This window comes from Tuber melanosporum, assembly GCF_000151645.1.
Source record: "Tuber melanosporum whole genome shotgun sequence assembly, scaffold_153, strain Mel28".
In the NCBI taxonomy this organism is placed as follows: Eukaryota; Fungi; Ascomycota; class Pezizomycetes; order Pezizales; family Tuberaceae; genus Tuber; species Tuber melanosporum.
Window position 1 is genome coordinate 28332 of NW_003298812.1, and position 19561 is coordinate 47892.

The 19561-nt window shown below is 48.1% G+C and overlaps 3 protein-coding genes; 2 read left to right on the forward strand and 1 right to left on the reverse strand.

The window, feature by feature from the left end:
• Nucleotides 1-9693: 9693 nt before the first annotated feature.
• GSTUM_00002874001 (uncharacterized protein) lies at nt 9694-11389 on the forward strand. XM_002836584.2 has 4 exons: nt 9694-9964; nt 10030-10192; nt 10269-10690; nt 10768-11389. Exons 1-4 carry the CDS (start codon nt 9784-9786, stop codon nt 11010-11012), a joined length of 1011 nt encoding a protein of 336 aa, XP_002836630.1. The 5' UTR covers nt 9694-9783; the 3' UTR covers nt 11013-11389.
• A 3442-nt stretch (nt 11390-14831) lies between these two features.
• Nucleotides 14832-15442, forward strand: GSTUM_00002876001 (uncharacterized protein). XM_002836585.2 has 1 exon: nt 14832-15442. The coding sequence occupies exon 1, from the start codon at nt 14936-14938 to the stop codon at nt 15320-15322; it is 387 nt and encodes a 128-aa protein (XP_002836631.1). The 5' UTR covers nt 14832-14935; the 3' UTR covers nt 15323-15442.
• Nucleotides 15443-15494: 52 nt separating this feature from the next.
• GSTUM_00002877001 (uncharacterized protein) lies at nt 15495-16400 on the reverse strand (the record flags this gene model as incomplete). The annotated part of the gene is made up of 1 exon (XM_002836586.1): nt 15495-16400. The coding sequence occupies one exon, from the start codon at nt 16398-16400 to the stop codon at nt 15495-15497; it is 906 nt and encodes a 301-aa protein (XP_002836632.1).
• Nucleotides 16401-19561: the final 3161 nt, after the last annotated feature.

Genomic DNA, 19561 nt, shown 5'->3' on the forward strand with positions numbered 1-19561 from the left:
GGGGGGGGGAACAGGGTATTTCCCTGAAACTGGTAGATGCGGGATATGTCAACCTGTTATTTCCCCCTTTTCCGGAGGAGAAGGAGAAATCGAGGAAGCAAATAGGGAGTTAAATGGTTTCCTGATGGATTGGGTTTCCCCCCCCCCCCTCTCTCTCTATCCCTCCCTCCCTCCCTCCACTATGATATCTACTTGGTTTCATTCATTCATTGTCATTTGTCTCTTTCCTCGCTTTGATCTCCGCAGGGGTGGTGGTTGGCACGAACCCGAATCGGTAACAAGTTATTACGATAAATCCCGCGGGGGTGCCCGACCCGATAGCTGTTTCAACTCTACACGCAAGCAATTAATCCACCGGGAACACAAAGCTATGGTATCATACAGTGGGTGCGAGTTTGCTATGATATCGGGGTCCGTCTACTATTGCATACAGCGGAAGCGGGGGGGGGGTGGGCAATCTTATGCATGATGCATGCATCTTAACCAGTTTACCCTCGACCCATTGTGTGTAAGGAAGGGTTAGGGTTTTTTCTTCTCTTTTTTTCTTTCTCCCCGAACTTACTGCTATGGAGCGGGGGGGCTCGGAAACCTATTCCACCCGCCGTCCGTTTTACCCCGATATTTTTTTTTCCTACTTTTCCCGGTCCTTGGTTGTTATGGTAGGTAGGTATATTGGGTCCGTATTAGTTGTCCCTGCAAGAGTGAGACTGATTTGTGACCCGGGGGACCCGGGTTGTTGTATGATACAGTTGGTGATTTTGTGCCACCGTAGTTCGCGGAGCATATATCACATCATATTATCATACTCGTGAAGACCTACGTGGAAGTCGGACACAATTCCCCAAAGGCGGGGAAGGGCTGTCCATATACCCTGCACCAGCATACCCTAACACGTCGGTTGGGGATATACTGTTGATGACTTCTTAGGTAGTATGATAGATTATGCACAAGGTTTCTCATTAACTTAGCACCTTGTATTCTGGATCGCGTTATATATAAAAAACGATGAGGCAATGGAGCATAATTTATCGTAGATATGCCTTGGATAGGCATAAATATATATATAATCTTTTTAAAAAACGAGGAGCTATCTTCACGAATGAAGTCATCATGCCGACACGGATAAACCGCTTTGCGACATTTTCTTAACCCACGACGACTGATTCTTGGGGTAGGAATCCCGATGTATTGCAGATCGCGGGGAGGCAGATACGATATATGGATGTTGCTAGGTTCTGTGTGGGTATGATAGCCATTAGCGTGTTCATATAATGGTGCTGTAGCCTTCGACTTCGAATGCGTTTTGGATCATCGTGCCTGGTATAGTGGTAGGAGTGTCATACATACAAACAAGGGTAATGGATTTCAATGAACTGTGGGGGCAAGTACGGTAGACCAAAATACGGAGTTTCGCCCGGTATTGGTATAAGTTGGACTGTGCGCTGGACGCTCCCAGGTGAAGCGCCCGCCGGGTGGAAGGTAGGAACTAATGTGATGGTGGAGAGAGTACAACTCGCTCTCCCCAAGTCTTTTTGAGAAATTCAGAGAAGCATCATTTCCATTTTGCTCATGCGTATATGACTACCGGCCGAGGTGTGGGAATGTCTCGTGTGTATGTTGGATGTATTACCCAAGTTGCAGTATTATGGCATCTTGGTTCTCGGATATTTTGCTCCAGTTCTTGGTTGCCAAAATTCCTGTGATATCATCGGGCGGTGATATCTCTCATGTTCTGCCCCTTCGTTGGATATTCTACCAAGGTGCCGGCACTGGTATAACACAAGTTCCAGTTTAAAACCATGGTGGGTCTCTCGGAGGACATGGGGAAACCGGAGAGGTCCAAGTTACCTTGAACCTTGGGCGGTCGACCTCCGCTCTTCACCTTCTGGCGCAAAAAGCTACATTCTAGCATGATAAGCATTCATTTCTATGTGAATGTTATATGAAATGCCTAGCTGGCGCAGTGGCCGAGGCGCCAACCACCAATCAACGTCCGTCCAAATTAGTTAGCGGGAGCCTGGGAGTCCGATTCCCCCTTGTTTGGATAATTGTTGAAGGATCTATTGTGTAGGGTGGGTGGGAAGACAAAGGAATCCTAACATATGGGGGCTAGAAGATTAGAGACCTATCATACAAGTCCACTTTCAGAGGAGGGGGATATGGAGCTAGCCGGCACTGTTATGGGATGATAGAATCCGATTTTTGGTCATTACACACAGGGGGGAGGTCTGCTGTCCGCGGGTGGTATAATAGCAGAAGCAAAAATAATAATATTTCCTTTGACTTTTGCTTCCTTTAGTTTGGAATACGGTAGCACCTGTAGGTTCTGAGGCGCTGTAGGAATTTCTAGCCATCTGGGTCATTGGCGAGCCATCACCTCAGCATCTGCTGCCGTGTAAAATTATCGGTTCCAACAAAGTTAGGTACCGATATTATCTGTGGTGGAAAGATATGAGATCCGCTTGATGCAGTAGTGAGTGCGTCAAAGCCCAGGCTTTTCCTAATATAATAATACCAGGTAATCTTATTCGAAACATGTCACAGTGAGACAAGTCTCGTACCATCCGCGGCATGAAGGTAGAAAGTGGGGTTATAAGTAGCGAAAAGGGAGGGCTCTGAAAATATTGGGAGAAATGAATGTCTGCCGACGGTGGACTTCCGGAAAAAAAAAGCTCGTGAAGTTGATATACTTGTAGACACGATTTCTCCCTCGGTGGGCAAGAAGAGCTCCGGATTTTTATCAAATTTTACGAAAAGATTTCCGGAACCCTTTCACTACGCCGACTTCCATACCTATCCGAAAATTTGACAACACTGTCCCTTATCGGCTACTGCTTGGTATATGTCAATCTTTGTCCGGCGGTCTACGACCGACAGCCTATCTCCAATGCCCCTCTTCTAGTCGCCGAGTGATTACCAGTGACTTGCAGAAAGGTGGGTAGGGTGTCCGCCTGGGGGTGTGTGCTATTGGGCTGCGGGTGCAGGACTGGCTACTGGTGGAAGTTGTTTCCGGCTCCATTGAGATCTCAAAAGATCCACTCTAGTCTATAATCCTCTATGCATGGAGCTGGCTGCACGATACTCGTATCAAAGAGTGCGGTCTGATGGTAGCAGATTTGATCCAATCCCTTTCCTTCAACTGCGCTACCCGTCAACTATTTATGGGTAATGATGCAACCCTGGCATGCTAGGCACAGCTGTGCTAGGTAAGGGATATCACAAAGGAGAGGAGAAAAAGAGAAAATAGAATGACCTCTACTCTGATTTGGTTGGAGATACAAAGGCGAGCTCCCCAGCAGCGTTTCGGGAGCCCTATGGGGGGCCCCTGGACATGGACCTACAAGAGACAGCAATGTGACTGGATGACCTCTAGGAGTTCATTTGGGCTAGTAAAATCTCAACATGGCAGGCTTTGACTAGGTTGACATTGAAGTATGAATCAATAACGTTTGAAGATTACTACCTCGCCGCTATCTATTCCAAAAAAAAAAACCGGGCGAACAAGTAGAACGAGCGAGCTGGGTAGGGACCTCAATGTTTAAATTTGTGAATATATACCTCCCGCTAAGGAACAATTTTTTGAGTTTTATTTGTTATCTTGAATAAAAAATTTGGGGGCATTCCACAATCTACTCTGGGGCGGCAGCCATATCTCGAATTCTGTAGGATTGTGAAGTATTTACTGAGTGTAGCAGGATGTGACAAGTTCAAGCTAGGTCTGGTTACGGTCGGAATGCGGATTCCGAGTACTGGATAAATAAAGTAGTATGTCATGGTGAGATATATATATTTTAGTTGGGCCATATACAGGACTACTGAGGACGGAGGATAATTACCAGTGTTGGCCGCATCGCGTCGGGTGCCCAGATCCATGGTCTGTTGGGTATTGAGCATCCGGGGACCAAAATAATAATAATAATATGATCCTAGTGCATCTTGCGCTACTTCTAGGACTCGGACAGTTGGGTACGCTGGGCGAGCCCCCCGCCAGATCCCCGAGTACTAGGTCCTAGGTGTTAGTTAACTAAAGATCTAAGAGTAGCTGCAAAATAAGCGAATTATTTCCCACTCACCCAAGGTCTCGGGGGCCTACTCCAGTTCTATTTGTGCCAGAGAGTCTGTATTCGCGCAGCTGAGTTGGGGCCCAGCACTTAAGGTGCAAATCTCCAAGCAGGGTGCCCGGTTTCAATCCTGCAAGGCGAAGAGTATTCAGAGATTACTCCTGCTCCGCGTCAGCTGGGTGTTTCACATAACGATACTGTGGGAACTGATGCTTATCCTGCCGGTCGGTAGACCTAGGTTTTTTCGGTCTGAATTTAAGGACAATAGTTTGCGTTATGCTTGCTGTTGTGTAGTTGTTGTAGGGGGAGGTATGTTCTCAAGAGAACTGAAATTATGGATGTTGATTCATGGTTTGTAACGATAAGGTTTAGTTGTGTTCAAGGAAGCAATCATAGAGGGAATCTCAATGATGAAAGAAGGTAGGTCCGGCCGAGTAAGACTGGATTTGAGCACGTCGAACATATATTAGTGTATAGCATAGATGCGCTGCGATATTCATGGCTTATGACAACCCCCTCCAGAGTATTATGGGGGCACAGGACCAGGTGCGGCAAGAGTTACTTGAATTGTCTTACTCGATGATCAGGGTCTCATGACATTGTGATATTGTTAAAAATGCTGATGGGGATTGCTTGCTAGGATGAATATTTTCCCCTTACGATTTTATATCTAGTCATTGTATACTGTCACACGACCCCACCGACCGGGGCTTTTACTCCGGGCAACCTATGATGCTGGAATCGTGGGTTAATATCGTTTCTGCTTGGGCGCAATGAATAACTTATTAAGCGTAAGATAGCAAGTTCAAGAACCTCGAGTGATATGTGGTGATAGTCATTTAATCACAGGATGAGAAATGTCTTGTCTGATAGCATGGAATTGGTGGGGAAGAACAAGGGAACCGGGGGCTTGGTGTGGACCAGGGGTAATTCTCTGCAAAGGTTATTTTTCTGGTTTCGCGGACAACCTTATAATCTCCCCTTGGTCCACATTTCATTGACCCTCGGAACGGTTATTCCTGTCCTGGTTTCTCATCTTGCTGACTGTGAATACGTTTCTCTAATCACCGTGAACACTCAGAGTGCTTGGGATTTGCGTCAAGGTGAGCCCTATTCTAGAGAAGAGGGTTCATAGTAGAGGTAGTTCCTGGAGCGGAGTCTCTGCGCCTTGCACTATAAAAGTGGATATTTTATCGTCGGTAATTCCGGCGATGAGGGTCTGCGAAAATGCGTTTGTCGCGGTAAGGAGGCGCTAGACAACTTAAGGAATTAAAGTTGTCCTAAGAAGCTCCAATACGCTCGCGGAGAACTGAGACGTTTGATAGCAACTCGAACAACTTCAATAACTCTTAAGAAGATATAGGGGAAGGCATGATGCCCGAATGTATAAAGAGAACAATAATGACCTTATCCATCACTGGAAGAAACCGGTTTCTTGTATCCCCCACTCTAGTATACGCCTTCAAATCCAGAGGGCTGAAGGATACTCAGCTTATGCAACATTGCTGGCGAATAATCGAAAACTAATGAAAAGCACTCTATCACCAAAATAAACGCAACTTAATATAAGGGAATGGTATAGGACTCGGAAAGTAATTTATGTGAGATGAGTGAGAAGGTCTGTAGAAAACGGAAGACAATATTTTCAACAAAAGTGATCAGAGGAGTAAGTGAAAGGCTATGATGGAGTTACGTTGCTCTCGGGGTTGCCGGCCGGACAGGGGATCTGGGATTAGGGAGGTGGTAACACATTGATGTGGTATGGGCAGTAGGCAACAGGAAGAAAGTGTGGAAGGATCCAACACTCTTTCCGCTCACCAGTTGTTCCTCCAGTATATACACCAACAGGTAAACAAAGGTGATATCAAATCTCCGGGAGAGACTGGGCACTCATTCAAAAGGGGAAAAAAAGAAAAGAAGATGGAATATTGGAGAGGTTGGGAGTTATGGGAACTGAGGTGTGTAAATGAGAGGATCGAACGATATCGAGAGTGTTTATGGTAGCGGGATTAGTGTGTCATGTTATATATTTTTCTTTCCCTTCCTTGCACTAGTCTCAAGATGCGGTTCATATAGCAAGCAACGGAAGGTGGGGCCAAGGGGACAGCTGCTCTCATATTTCTCGTGGGTTCAGAAGGGTTGGTCGGTTTTTCGAGTGGCTCGAATGGAGGTGAGTATCGGTGGAATAGCGGGAGTTTGGGTTTGATATTGCCGGGGTCTTTATGGAAAGGGACAGCGAGAAAGTCAAAGGAATTGGACAAGGCAGGAGCAAACAAAAGTAAAAACCCTCTCAGGAGAATCAATTGCTGCATCCGGAAGGGCGGGATTAAGTGTTGTGTGAACACTAGCGTGAGGAGTAGAAACCTTTGGTCCTGGATATCAAAACCCAAAGGTTCTTTTAGAAAGAGGCAGAGTTGGTTCCTGACGGCCCCGCGGGAAGTGCATTTGAATGCAGTGCGCTCTGCTTGAGTCTGTTGATTTAGGCGTGGTTCCTTGTGTTCGGACAGTATCATATCATATATAGTGCAAAAGCTCATGGCAGGCCTGCACCCTGGAGCCCGCTCAACTGGGGCCTTTCGTCTCGGGGTTGGTGCGGTTCCGGTGTGGTGGCGGTTTCGCGGCTCTCGTGTGCCCGTATCCTGCGGCGCGCCGGGGTTGTGTTGGGCCACCTCCCCCAGACGTCTGCCGTGCTGGAAGTGATAACCCCCCGTTTAATTCACAGTTTTAATACTCCTCACGCTCCCCGCTAGCGCCCCACGTGATTGCATGCTGATATCTCATTCCTTCATCTCCAAGACTCAAACAGTCAAGTTGAAGCAATAGCCATGTTCATAGTCACAGGATATGCATTGTTTCCTGAGGTGTTGCTATTCCTTCACTACGGGATCTGCTTCGAACACCAACGGGGCCAGCAGAAAGCTGGCTATGAAACTAAGACTTCAATGAAACATATCAAAAATACACAAGATTGAAGAATAATGGCAAGATGGCCGAGTTGGTTATGGCGCCAGGTTAAGGTTATCTTAACATGTATCCTGGTTCGGGAAACTGAGCGTGGGTTCAAGTCCCACTCTTGTCACATCTTTTTTGCATATTTTTTTGCCAGGAGATACCTGCTCCCAAATCTCCTTAGACATTCTTGCCTAAGGGCATGGCAAGGGAGAATGAGTGAGACTGTACAACACGGATAAATTCTTACTCTGGCCGTAGGACGAGGGATGTGGGGGGAATGTCTTTGGCGCAGAGCATATTGATTGAGGAGGAAGGTTCTGCTGCAGATTGTGAGGGAGAAGCATGACCTCCGGACAGGATACTACAATTCCTCATTCATTGCCGAATTGGCCAACCATAAACCCCACAAAAAAATTGAAAGCTTTCCTTACCCCCCTCCCTTTCCCCACCAAAGAGCGCAGCTGACAGGTGGAGGTTCTCCTGCAAAGAATCGGGCGGCGGAGGGAATTGTTTCCTCAATTGTGAGAAACAACCTGAGTGAGGAGCTAGGGAGCATCGGGAAGTGCCATGCCGAGTCCCAATCGGTCGACTCCACAAACGCCGCCCCCCGACCAGAAGGCCTGATCTATTCCCGCCGCTGCGTATCTTTCAGCCCGATCTTCTTTCTTTCTTCTATGTTCCGGTCCCATAGCGACCTCACATGGCTCCTCTCGTCTTCGCAAAAATCTGCTTCTCGTAGCATCTCTACGAGTACAATCCAGCCAGGCAGCAAGCTCGCAAATGAGCGAACACGTGAAACAGCTGTGAGCATGTCCCCCCCTCGCCCAGCCCAACCAAGGCGCCACGAGAGCTCCTATCGTGAAAGTCGGGAGGGCAGTCGGGAGCCATTCCCCGAGGACCCGACAACCCCAGAGACAGGAATAGGCAAGAAGAGCCGGTTTTCTTATGAGGCATGTTGGGTTTCCTCTTCCAGCCCCCAGGTGCTCACACGAATGCCTGGCTGCCTGATTGCCCTTTGCTCTTTGCACCTGGTTTCGGGGACGAATATTAGGTTTTACTCATGTGAAGTGTGATGGTCAGCTCAAACCCATATATATTTCCTTTTTCTCTCTCATACCTTTTGCTTTTTTTTTTCGTCACTCATCGCGTGTCTCAGAAGAAATTTAGGGTGTCATTTCTCCCCCCATCTGTGTTACAGTAACTGCGCCCTGACCATATCCCCGCATTTTGGCTTTACAGCGGGGTTTCGCGATAAATATGTGGGTGCGTTGTGGGGAATCATGGATTCTTGAGCATCGGGGATTGTTTTTTGTAGGAACTTTGCAATGGAAGCTAAGTGACTATTTTTCTGTTTTTGGGGAGACTCCAGTTTGTTTGCAAGGCTTGAGCTATTTGTCCTTTTTCGAGGCTCAAATAATGGAATCCCTGTTCATGGGCACCCCGGTTGTCTGATAAACGTCATTGGTGCGCTTCGTCCCGTCCCTTGGTGCAGCGCAGCGCATGACATTTTGTGAGGCTCACAGGGTTACCATGGCTTGAGATGTACCTGTAGAGCGCACACAGTTGTATTGGTCGTTTTATAATACTCGAGATACGAGCGCTATTAAGTGGCCCAATGAGGGGATTGGAGACGCTAGTGAGGGTCGAGGTGTCCAACGGGTGGCTCTCTAGAATGAAATTGGGTGCAGGTATTGGTCTAGTTGACATTTCATGGCTACTCACTCGGCCAATTGGGCTTCTAATAGGAGTTATTGGTTCTCGCTTAACTTAATTACTCGTGGTTAAAGGGGATAATGTTGGTTCTCCTTTGTTTTAACTGATCTACTGGTGCTACCGTAAAACTACAGTCATAGTCTACAGATATCAGAATCCATTATGATATCAGCAATCCTGTCATGAGGATAATAGACCCCCTCCATCCCTCCATCGCCCATTACGGTAATCTATCGCACCATCTATTCCCGTCTCACAAAAGTACGGACCCGATAGCCTTCAAAAAGTCTCCTGTTAATCTCCTTCACCAAGTGATCAGAGTTCCACATCGAATCAGCGCAATGGCTTCTGTGATCGAATAGCGCTCACGAGGTAACAATCCACCACCATCACATGCAAATTGTCTCTCTCAGACACGCATAAAATCCTTAGCTGACTTGAGTGGTACAAGTACAGTACGAGTACTCGAGCACAGTGCTGTACAGTACATGAACCCAACTCAATACCTGTAACCATGTGGCAAGCATCAAACGGGAGCCTTGCCTGTCCACACCACTACCCACTCGAGTATGCAAAAAAAACCTCCCTCCCGATTCGGGATGCGCAGTCCTTTTGTTCCCTCTACAATTTCGGCACCACGGAATTTCCCGCTACCACGCTGCCGGGCGAATCATGGTACATGCGTGAGAAGTCTGATAAATTTGTAGCACTATTAGTCACACGGTGCTGCACTCGCGGGCCTTGGTAGGGCGGAAATTAGGTATAGTAACTGGAGAGACTCCGAGAGAGCTCAAGGGGGATGATATGAAAAAAGGGGCGGGACAGTATGATGTACAGTACTACTCGAATCACCCGCCTCCAGCGTATTTGGTCAATCGATCCCTTTCCGGCATCGTGCAGCGAAGACTGGAAGGTTGTAATATAAGGAAAACTATAAACATATCAAGTGCCCCCATCTTTCCACCACTACCGACTTCGTCAAGACTACCATTGGTTTTTGTTTAGCTGGGGCGTCTCACACAATTTCTACACATTCTCTTTCTCTCTTTCCTTTACGATGCTTCCAAGTGCCATACTCACGCTGCTGGCAGTTTTTGCTGCCGGGGTTGTGGGTTCCCCAACCGGAATTCCACAGGACGACGTAGACCGGGATCGTACTATTGAAGAACTCTTGGCCATGGACGCTGACCTCGTTGAGAATGATATCGAGACTTTTTCACCCAAGGCCAGTGCTCGTAGTACGTTTCTAATATACCTACCCCTCCTCACTTTCAAAACCCATGGTTAACAATCCGCCTGACAGCTATCAGCGAGTCAGAACTAGCCACAGTGTACTATTACGCTGAATTCGCAGCCGCAGCGTACTGTGATCCTGACCATGTTCCCGGAACGGAAGCAAGCTGCAAGAACAACATCTGCCCCCAGGTTACCGCGAATAGCGTTACCACCATCATTGAATTCGCAGAGTACTTCCCCCCCCCCTCGCCCCCATTCCCTCCCGCCTCAGAGGTGATCAATGCTAACGGAAATAAAAATAAAAAGCACTACTTCCTCCGACACAACCGGCATAGTGGCCCGCGACGACACCAGACGAACTATAACCGTTTCCTACCGCGGCACACAGTCCTTAGGGAACTGGTTCGCGAACGTCCAGATCCGCTGGAGTGATGCTTCGGTTTACTGCTCAAGCTGCAAGCTCCACACCGGTTTCTACAATGCATTCAGAGACGCGTTCCCACCCATCCTCGCATCAATAAACTCGCTGCGCGCCCAGTACCCTTCCTATAAGCTCGTTGTCACAGGACATTCTTTCGGCGGCGCGCTGGCTACCATCACCGCTACGGAGTTCAGGAGATTGGGGTATACCACGGAGCTGTACACTTATGGTGCTCCCAGGGTCGGCAATGATAAGTTTTGCTTGTTTGTTAGCCAAAGTTCGGGGAATTATAGGGTTACGCATTTGAGTATTACCCCCCTCCCCCATCCTAGTGTAGTTTGTTGCGGCGGCGGTTCCTGACATAATTGCTGTACGAAAAACCAGATGATCCTGTACCGAGATTGCCGCCTGTGGCTCTGGGATACTATCATATCTCCACGGAGTACTGGATTTCCCGCGGGGACACCAACATCAAGGCCGGCGACGTAGAGATCTACGAAGGCATCTTGAACACCGGAGGAAACACGGGGCAAAGCTTTATTCCCCCCAATATCACTGCGCACCCGGGATACTTCCTCCCCGTCGGGATTTCTGGCTGTGGGTCTTCGTGGGACTTTGATTTCTTCTAAGTTAAAAGGGCAAGTTAGCTTGTGAAGCGTGATCTGGGATTATGCCGGGGATTGGGGGGGCAGGATATTTCTCCTTCTTCCTTCCTTCCTTCACATCATAATAATTATCGTAAATTTTCGTTATTAAACTTTGTAACCTTCATAGGGCATTGCCGTATAGTGTTTCGCGGGATCGGATTCAGGTGGATTGGGGTCTGGTTGTGGGAAATCAGTTATACGATAATACATAATTATTATTATTATGATAATACATAATTATTATTATTATTATGATAATAATAATTATTATTATTATGATAATAATAATTATTATTATTATGATAATAATAATTACATACGTCGGGGAGAAAAAGAAGGTTGTGTCTACCCTTCACAAAGCATGATTCGGTTCGTAGAGCGAATGAGCGATGCGATTTGCCCCTTAATTTTTAGCATCATATGGAGAGGGAGCGCTGCTGACGCGTAGAGCCTAATAAGAGCGCTGCAGTCTTTGCTCTGATACTAGGCATTATAGATTATGAGGAATGTATCTGATATCGCTACCCTAGAGCCTGCCGGTAGTAGACCATTATTACAAGTATCATTATTATACTACCGGACGAACACACCTTTTCGAGCGCCTGCAATTTACAGTAATCCTTGCGACTTGCGACTTTTACGGTGGTATCTTTGCTGCGCCCGCGTCATCTCCCCCACAATGGCATGGCCCGAGGCCGCGAGAGTGAGAGTTGGTGATACATTTAAGTTGGTCTGTTGCAACCTTGCAAGGGCTTTGAAGGTGTCCCCCGCCGGAGCGATCCCGACCAAGCAGGTTGAAAGGACTTATCGTACACCCCCCCCCCGCGACCCACAGACTGCGGTAGAAAAGGGAAGAAAAAAATCCGGAAAATAGGGGTTAGAAATACGGAAGTCGATAGGCTCGAGATACCAAGCGCTCCAATCAGGATTCCGGAATCCCATGTCTCATTTTCCGATCTCTTGGGACGTCGCAAGGATTCGGGGACTCCCGAGCACGCTGCAATGACCTACCTATGGTAGGTTTGCAACAACTCTTGTGCAACTTTTTGGGAGGAGGCAGTGTCTATTCAGCCCAGAGACAGGCCCTGGAGCTTTTTGCTGTTTTATCAATTTTTTGGTTGTAGCTTGGTTACGCAAACATCAAGCTTTTAGGCCCTTATTCATGGCATAAAACTTCCTATAAGCCCCTCACGCACCGCTGAGAACACACATCTCTTCATCCCTATACGATATACTGTAAGTGAACATTAGAACCCTTCCCCCCCCCCTCCTTCCTTTTCGAGGGGATACCCACGATAACGTAGGGGATGCTGGTGGAAATTTCCACCAGTCTCATAAGGAAACCAGTAAACCAATCACCTTTAGCCATCCATAACAGTAAAAACAATAGAAATGAGAAAACGGCTTGCCTTGCACCGCCTTATGAGCGAACAAAAAAGGAAACTGGGGTAAAAAGGGGGGAGCCCCCTTTAAAAGTCTCGCCCGATATCTCCTCCATCAAAATCCGCACCAAAGCCCGCACCATCTTCAAATTCCTCTTGGTAGTCGTTGCCAAACGCTTCCCCAAGTAGTATCCCACCTAGCAACCCACGCGGCGCTTCCAGGACCCACCCCACCACTACCACCCGTTCTCCTTCATCTGCCTTCTCCATACGGCATAGGATACCTACCGGTAGGGCCCAAATGGTTCGGATAATATCGCTGCTGAGCTAAAGATGAACGCCTAGTGTAGCACTACCGGTACTGGGGGCTAGGCCCCGACGAATTAGAATACGGGCGCAGGAACCCCGGGAGTGCGCTCCCGAGCCTCCAGTGCGACTTGCGCTGGCCGGGGCCGTCCGCAGAGAAGTTTCCGCGCGGACGTGCGGGGATGCGAGGGGCTTGATGCGGGGCCTTGGTGCGGGAGTAGTGGTGGGAGCTGGATGGCCGAGGGTCTGTCGCCTGCCCGTTGAGGGTGTCGGTGAACTTGAGTTGGCTTGGCGCTGCTTGTAGGCGGGGGGTTTGTCTGTTCTCGTGATAATATTAGCTTTTATTTCTCTTTCCTGTTCAGGTGAGGGGGCGGGTATTGTATAATAGTGCCTTGGCCTGAACCTGGCCCCGCTGGTTTCAATAGTTCCCTCCTCCAGCTTCTCCCACCATGGCCGCTTCATTAATAAATTGACATAGTACCACCGTCGTTACCTATAACCCCACCTCACAGTCCACTCCTCCGGCACTCCTGGTGGTCATAGTGCACAGTACCTAAATCATCCCCGCCAATCTTGCTCTCCCGCTTGCAACATACAGTAGTAAGGGGAGCAACGGACAGAACGGGATGGCGAACGATACGCCAAAAATCTAGTAGCAAACACCAACTTTGGTAAGGATGTTCGCTGTACTGTACCCCTCCTGTCCGTTGTTCCCCCCCTGATGTCCTTAATCGTGAGTAGTATTCGGGCTCATCTCGAACGAAATCGGATGTGGCCAAAGAAAATTCTTTGGGCACGATATGAACAATTTCCGAGGGAAACAACTTCTGGCGTAATGTGCTGTAATTTATGGTATAACACTGCGAGTCTAATACAGTATCATACGCCCCTTCCACGGTCTTTGTGCCCGGGCCGCCGGGCTGGAGTTGCGTTCTTTTAGTGATGAGTACTGTACCAAAAGAAGCGCAGCTCCAATCCGGTAGCATAAATACCAGTGTTGTACAAAGGAAGGGGAAGAACCAAGGATGTGCTTGAGTGTGATACCAGTAGAGAAACTTAGGGCACCGGTATTGAAAGGATCGGTTGTGTTGAAGTGTTGGGAAATGAGGTTCTTAGCCCCAAGGCCCTTGGTGACAATGAATTGATCCACCATCGCGAAGGCATTACCAGCTAGCTGTTTATCGTGCATCCCCTATCATAGACTGCACCCTCAGCGCTGTAGACCGCCCCGGTGGCATTGGCGATAAATGGACTGTCGTGGTTTATCAATCGCATTCAAGACAAAATCCTCTGAAACAACTCTTTCAATACAACCCTCGCTTGCAGAGCCAGGTTGGTAGACCACCACCGTGCCCCCCCCCAGCATACTGTAGAACGCAAAAGCCCCCAGGTGAGCTATTATAATCTCACTCTGCCAGAAAACTCACTCTGCTGTACTCGTACGGTGCTTGTGCAGTACTTCGGCCCCTCCTTCTATTCGGGTTCCATACATTCTCCCTCCCTGTTTTTGTTACGCTGCAAACAAGGATTCTGGAAACGCCTTTTTCTCTCCAAAAGCTAGGCCCTCATTTGACCTTTTCCTAGTACCAGTACTTGCACAGTACTTGGAGTCACTTGGCACTTTTTTAACTTTGTTTTTTTTCTTTTCGAAAAATCCCAATTTCATTTCAGCCCAAAATTTGTATTTTTTCGGATAAAAAATAGGTCCTAGCCAGATCTGTATTAACTCGGCACATCCCGTTATCGAATGTCGCAATTGTATGTGGGGTAGTCTACCGGGATGCACAGTAGATCGAGACCGTTAGGCAGCAAATCTTTGTCCGTCACGGAATATCACACGAATATTGGTTTTCTGCTGCGGGCTGACGAGAGAGGTAGCAATGGATCCGCCAGTCTTCCCTATGTGCCCGCCGCATTTTTGGTATAGTAGGAAGAGAGGCGGTGAATTCTGAGAGGATTTACCGCGGGAGACCGAGGCTGATATCGTTACCCGTTACGCACCCGACACCAACTCGTGAAGTCTTGGCTGCAGCGAACCATCCAGAAACGCGCCATCCCGCCATTCCCACTGCCAGCAAAGAATCAACGGACAACCGCCCAGGACATATATATAACTCCCCACCGGAGATACTTCCCCTTCTTTCCTTTCTCTCACCATTTCCTTCACCAAAAGTCAACGCCTCACACTCTCGCCTTCCTGCGATCATAAACATCATCATGTCCGCCGAGCGTCCGCCAGTAACTTGCCACGTCCTCGACACTTCCGTCGGTAAGCCGGCGGCAAATATCCAGTGCACGTTATCCCGGTTCTTGAAGTCGGCCGATGGCTCCCCGTCTAGTTCCTGCTTTGAAGTGGCGAAGGCATCGACCAACGAGGATGGGAGGGTCGCAGCGTGGGAGATGAGGCAGAAGGGGGTCGCGGGGAAGTTGGTGCTCGAAGAGGGATTCACCTACAAGATTAGGTTCGAGACTTGGGAGCATTTCAAGGGGGAAACATTCTTTCCGTATGTTGAGGTGGTGTTTACGGTCAAGGAGATAAACCAGCATTATCATATTCCCCTATTGTTGAGTCCTTATGCGTATAGTACGTATCGGGGGTCATGAGTTGGGTTTCCACGGTAGAAATATTGGGATTTGGTACTGGGAGCAATGCAGGAATAGGCGGGTGGGTAATGTTTGCTTATACGGTCATATTGGGAGAATAAAGCGCTATTTTTACAAAAAGATGATCTGTCTGTGCATGGTAAACGCTACAAGCCAAGCATAACTCGGATCTTTAAGATCCCCCTTTAGCCCCAACCTTCTTCAAAGAATTGTAGTGCTCCCCAAGTCCAAAACTATGCCTATAATACCCCAGCCAGACCTCCCCCTCCGCTCCCCCTTCGTTCATCTTCTCAACCCCACGTCCCTCCGCCTGCACAATATTAACAACAACCCCGAAAGCCTTCGCTAGGGCCAAAACTTCTGCCTGACCCCCCCACTCCGCCGTCTCTCTGACCTTCCGGACATGCTCCTCGATTGGCTCCTCAAGGAAGGGTTCAAACTCGTCCCTGTGCGCGAGCATGTACTCCGCACACTTCTCTCTAGTAGTTTTGTAGTCCGAAGGCATAGGGAGCTGGTCTGCAAACGCAGAGTAGAGGCAGTGCCCATCGGGAGCGATCTCTTTCTCGCCTAGGTGTAGGTTTCTGAGGAGGGTTTGCATCGCTGCCATCTCGGCTTGTCGGGGGTTTGGGAGAGCACTGGCTTCGGCTTCGGCTTCTGCGCTTAAAGCTGCGGCTTCGGCTGCGCGGCGGGCTAGTCTGGCTTTTTGGCGATTAGGTTTTTTTGGACCGACCGAGGATTGTTGTGGAGTACCTTCGGAGGCAATGGTATTTGTTGGGGTATCAGTTATTGTATTTGATTTTTCCTCTAGTTCTTCCGTATCCTCTTCTTTCCCCTGGCCTTGCGGTTTGCTTTCCGGAACTTCTGGAGCCTCTATAAATTCACCGTTAGGATTTCCCAAAGCGGCAATTTCCCGGGAGTGCCGGTCTTTCAATTCATGCTCCAAAGACTCGCATTCCGAATTAATCCCCCGACGCGTCTTCTTTGTAGCGTTTTTCTTCTTCTGTATTATCCGTGCTGTTAACTCTCGAATCTCCTTTCGATGGCGTGCAAGCATTTCTTCCCTATTTGCTTCTGACATTTTGTTCGGAGGTGTTTGCGCGAAGATGAAGATGATGAGGGGTTGTTTGCGTGTTGCTACTGGTAGTCATTGTAGAGTACTGTACCCTAGGGGTCTGTTTGGCAACGCTGGAACCGTTTCGTTCTACGACCGTTTCCCATATGGAACGCTTGTTCTTCCTTTTTAAAACGGTCACTTTGTATGGGGCAACGGAATGGAATAGTTGTATCATATATCATCTAGATAGGTCCTAAGGAACATTGAAGCAAAATACTACTGAAGTCTTGCTACTCGAGTAACGGGAAAAATAAACAACCCTAACCCAACTCCGCTTTATCCCGCCTTCCAAGCTATGATACTGGCATCATGAGAGCAACAGCTGATTGCTCAATCTGCCGTGAGCCACTACGCACGAACCAGACCAAAACGAAAATGGTATTGTTCCTAAACCTCGACTCCTCAAAACCCCCGCTTTACGATAACTCCCACGACGACTGCCAGTCAATACGGGCCATACAGTGGCATGCTCGAGCGGTACCGGCAGCAGAATCTCAGCCAAACCCCAACACCACCCACCCATTTACAACCCTCCTATCATCATACCCACTCTTGATATCCCTAGTGAAACACTTAGACCTCAACGACCTCGCAACCCTAAGCACCACCTGCCACCCCTTCAGGTCCCTCCTCCTCTCGCAACGCGAAAACCTGACCTCCACATCGCTAGTATGCAAGAACTCCAGCTGGAAATTTCGCAGATGTGTTAAAGACTTGGTGAATGAATGTAGGGGGTGTCTGGAACCTATTTGCCGCGTATGATCCCCCCTTCTCTCTGCCTTATAAGAGTGATAATGCTAATGGGGAACTGGAGTAGAATTGCGCACGAAGACCGAATTCGTGGATATCATCTTTGCGATTACGCCGCTTGTGCTCGAATCATAGGGTATGCTCGCTGCAGGGGTCCGACAAGGTGTGTGATTGTGCCGAAATGTGGTTGTGTGCTGAGTGCTCGGGGATGCCACTGAAAAGGATGTTTGTTACGACGGCGGAGTTGGTTGATGGGGAGAAGGGGTGCCTGTTTGGGAGGCGGAATGGTTATGTGGGGTGTACTGATGATGGTGGGGGGAGTGGGTGCATGGTGGGGGAGGGAAGGGCTATTGAGCTCCCGTTGAAGTTGGAGAAGGCGGGGGTTTTCAGGGGGTGGTGTAATTGGTGTGAGGGGGTAGTGCTGACGGCGGAGGATAGGGCGGTTCTGGAGAAGGAGGTGAACGGGTGAATGAGGGAGCATTGGCTGGTGAGGGGCGGGGGCATTTTTTGTTGTATCCGTAGTGGGTTGTGTATGGTCACGTCTGGGATAGAAGATAATATGCTCTAGAGAAGAGCTCAACCCACAATTACTTGCTATCGGCACGATAATGGTGTTATATAACTGACCTACAGCCATATTTTGAAATAGCCGAGCTCATCAAACCCCTCCTCCCGGTACCTGGACTGCCTTGCGGGTACCCCCCAAATGTACTCACGCCTCCGGGAAATACCCCAGATTCCACCGCCCCACACAATCAAATAACTCCCCAACATCACTACGGCAGGTAAGGGCGGGCCCGATCGTAACACGACGAAAGCCCGAGACAAACCCCCTAAGTCTGTAGAGAGAATTGGTTTGCGTAATATAGTTGACCAGCGCTTTTTCATATCGTAGGTCAACAAGGTCTCAAGGTATGATGGGAGCGCTGTTGTAAATTTCTATCTAACGGGAGGGCTGCGGGGCTCTGGTCTGGCGCACATAGCCCACTAGATTTCGGCGCGGGAGCCTAGTGTCACGAAACGCCCTATTGCGGGAAGAGTTCGGCACTTGTGATGAGCCCCGTTTTGTTGTGAGAGCAAGTGGTCCGGTCAGTGGTTTGTAGAACAAGTCCTAAATTGCCTCCATCAGGACAGTTTGTTTTGGTTGAGATTCTAATACTGGGGGTCCCTAACGGAAGGACGCAGCTTGAGGGGCAAAGGAATTAGAAACAAAGTAGCGACCGGAGGGCGATATACCAGAATATCTACTATGATATCACCGCCAGCAACCGAGAGAATATTCTGCAGGAACTGCTTATTATATATGATATACATAATGTTTGTTTAAACTATGATACAGAAAAGAGCTCGGGTCCTCCTAGCTCACACCATGTGGAGCTGTCAGAATTCGTAACCCTATACCCAATTTTGTAAAAGGTCAAACCATTATTCCTATCATAGTTGTTGCGGGCAACTGTTTGTACGATATCATAATTCAGATCATCCAAACAGTCTCTAGGTTACCTAGTGGTGGTCTTGAGATTTTTTTTATAAGCCTGGCGTTTTCTCTGGACTGCCATTTATTGATGTATTTTATTCTTAGCTTGATGTATGATACTATACTTGGAATTGGCGGTTGATCGTTTGCCAACTTGGTAACTTACTACCAGATTGTGGGATACCGGTAGGATCGTGGCCCACGCTCTTTAGTGAAAAGATCCCAATCGCTCCCACTATTCCTTACTCATGAAATTTGAATCTCACTTTACTTTGATTGTTAGTTTATCCATGTATCTCTATTCTCTTTCCTTTTTAATCCGCTTTTGACTTTTCTCTTTTTATATCATTATTGAAAAAGGAAGAAAGAGGAAGAAAATGCAAGTTGGAATTGTTCAATCTACACTCTTTGTAAGGCATTATATTTTCATGAAATTACTTTATTGTCAAAGAAGCTTTAACCACTTTGATCATTAGGTGAGCGATCCAGTCCAACACTCCTGTCGTACATCACTAGTTTGGTAGGGGGGGAAGTGCAGTAGATATAGCGAGTGATGAGGAATGATCACTGAATGACGATTGTTTAGATATCATGTCGGGAGAGGTTTCAGAGGCTCGGTGTGCGCAATAGCGCTAGAATTAATTCATTTGGCTGGCTTTGCCAGTAGGTGGGTGATGTGCGGCGGAGATTCGTCTAGAAAAATGGGTAACTAGATTGAAGTGCTAGAGCTTTGACAAGAGGAAGAATAGATAAAAGGAAGGACTCTCTTTCCCGCAATAGCTATTACTTTCAGCCTAGAGGGGAGATCTTCTACTTATGTCGATTATTTGGCAGTAGTTATCAAAACCCTGGATCGATTTAGTGGGCTAGGCTACGAGGGGATATAATATTATGGTAT

Coding starts and splice junctions, on each gene's coding strand:
- GSTUM_00002874001 (XM_002836584.2), top strand. CDS start 9,784: ATGCTTCCAAGTGCCATACTCACGCTGCTGGCAGTTTTTGCTGCCGGG. Junction 10,193..10,268: donor ACCATCATTGAATTCGCAGA/GTACTTCCCCCC, acceptor AAAAATAAAAAG/CACTACTTCCTCCGACACAA. Junction 10,691..10,767: donor TTATAGGGTTACGCATTTGA/GTATTACCCCCC, acceptor ACGAAAAACCAG/ATGATCCTGTACCGAGATTG.
- GSTUM_00002876001 (XM_002836585.2), top strand. CDS start 14,936: ATGTCCGCCGAGCGTCCGCCAGTAACTTGCCACGTCCTCGACACTTCC.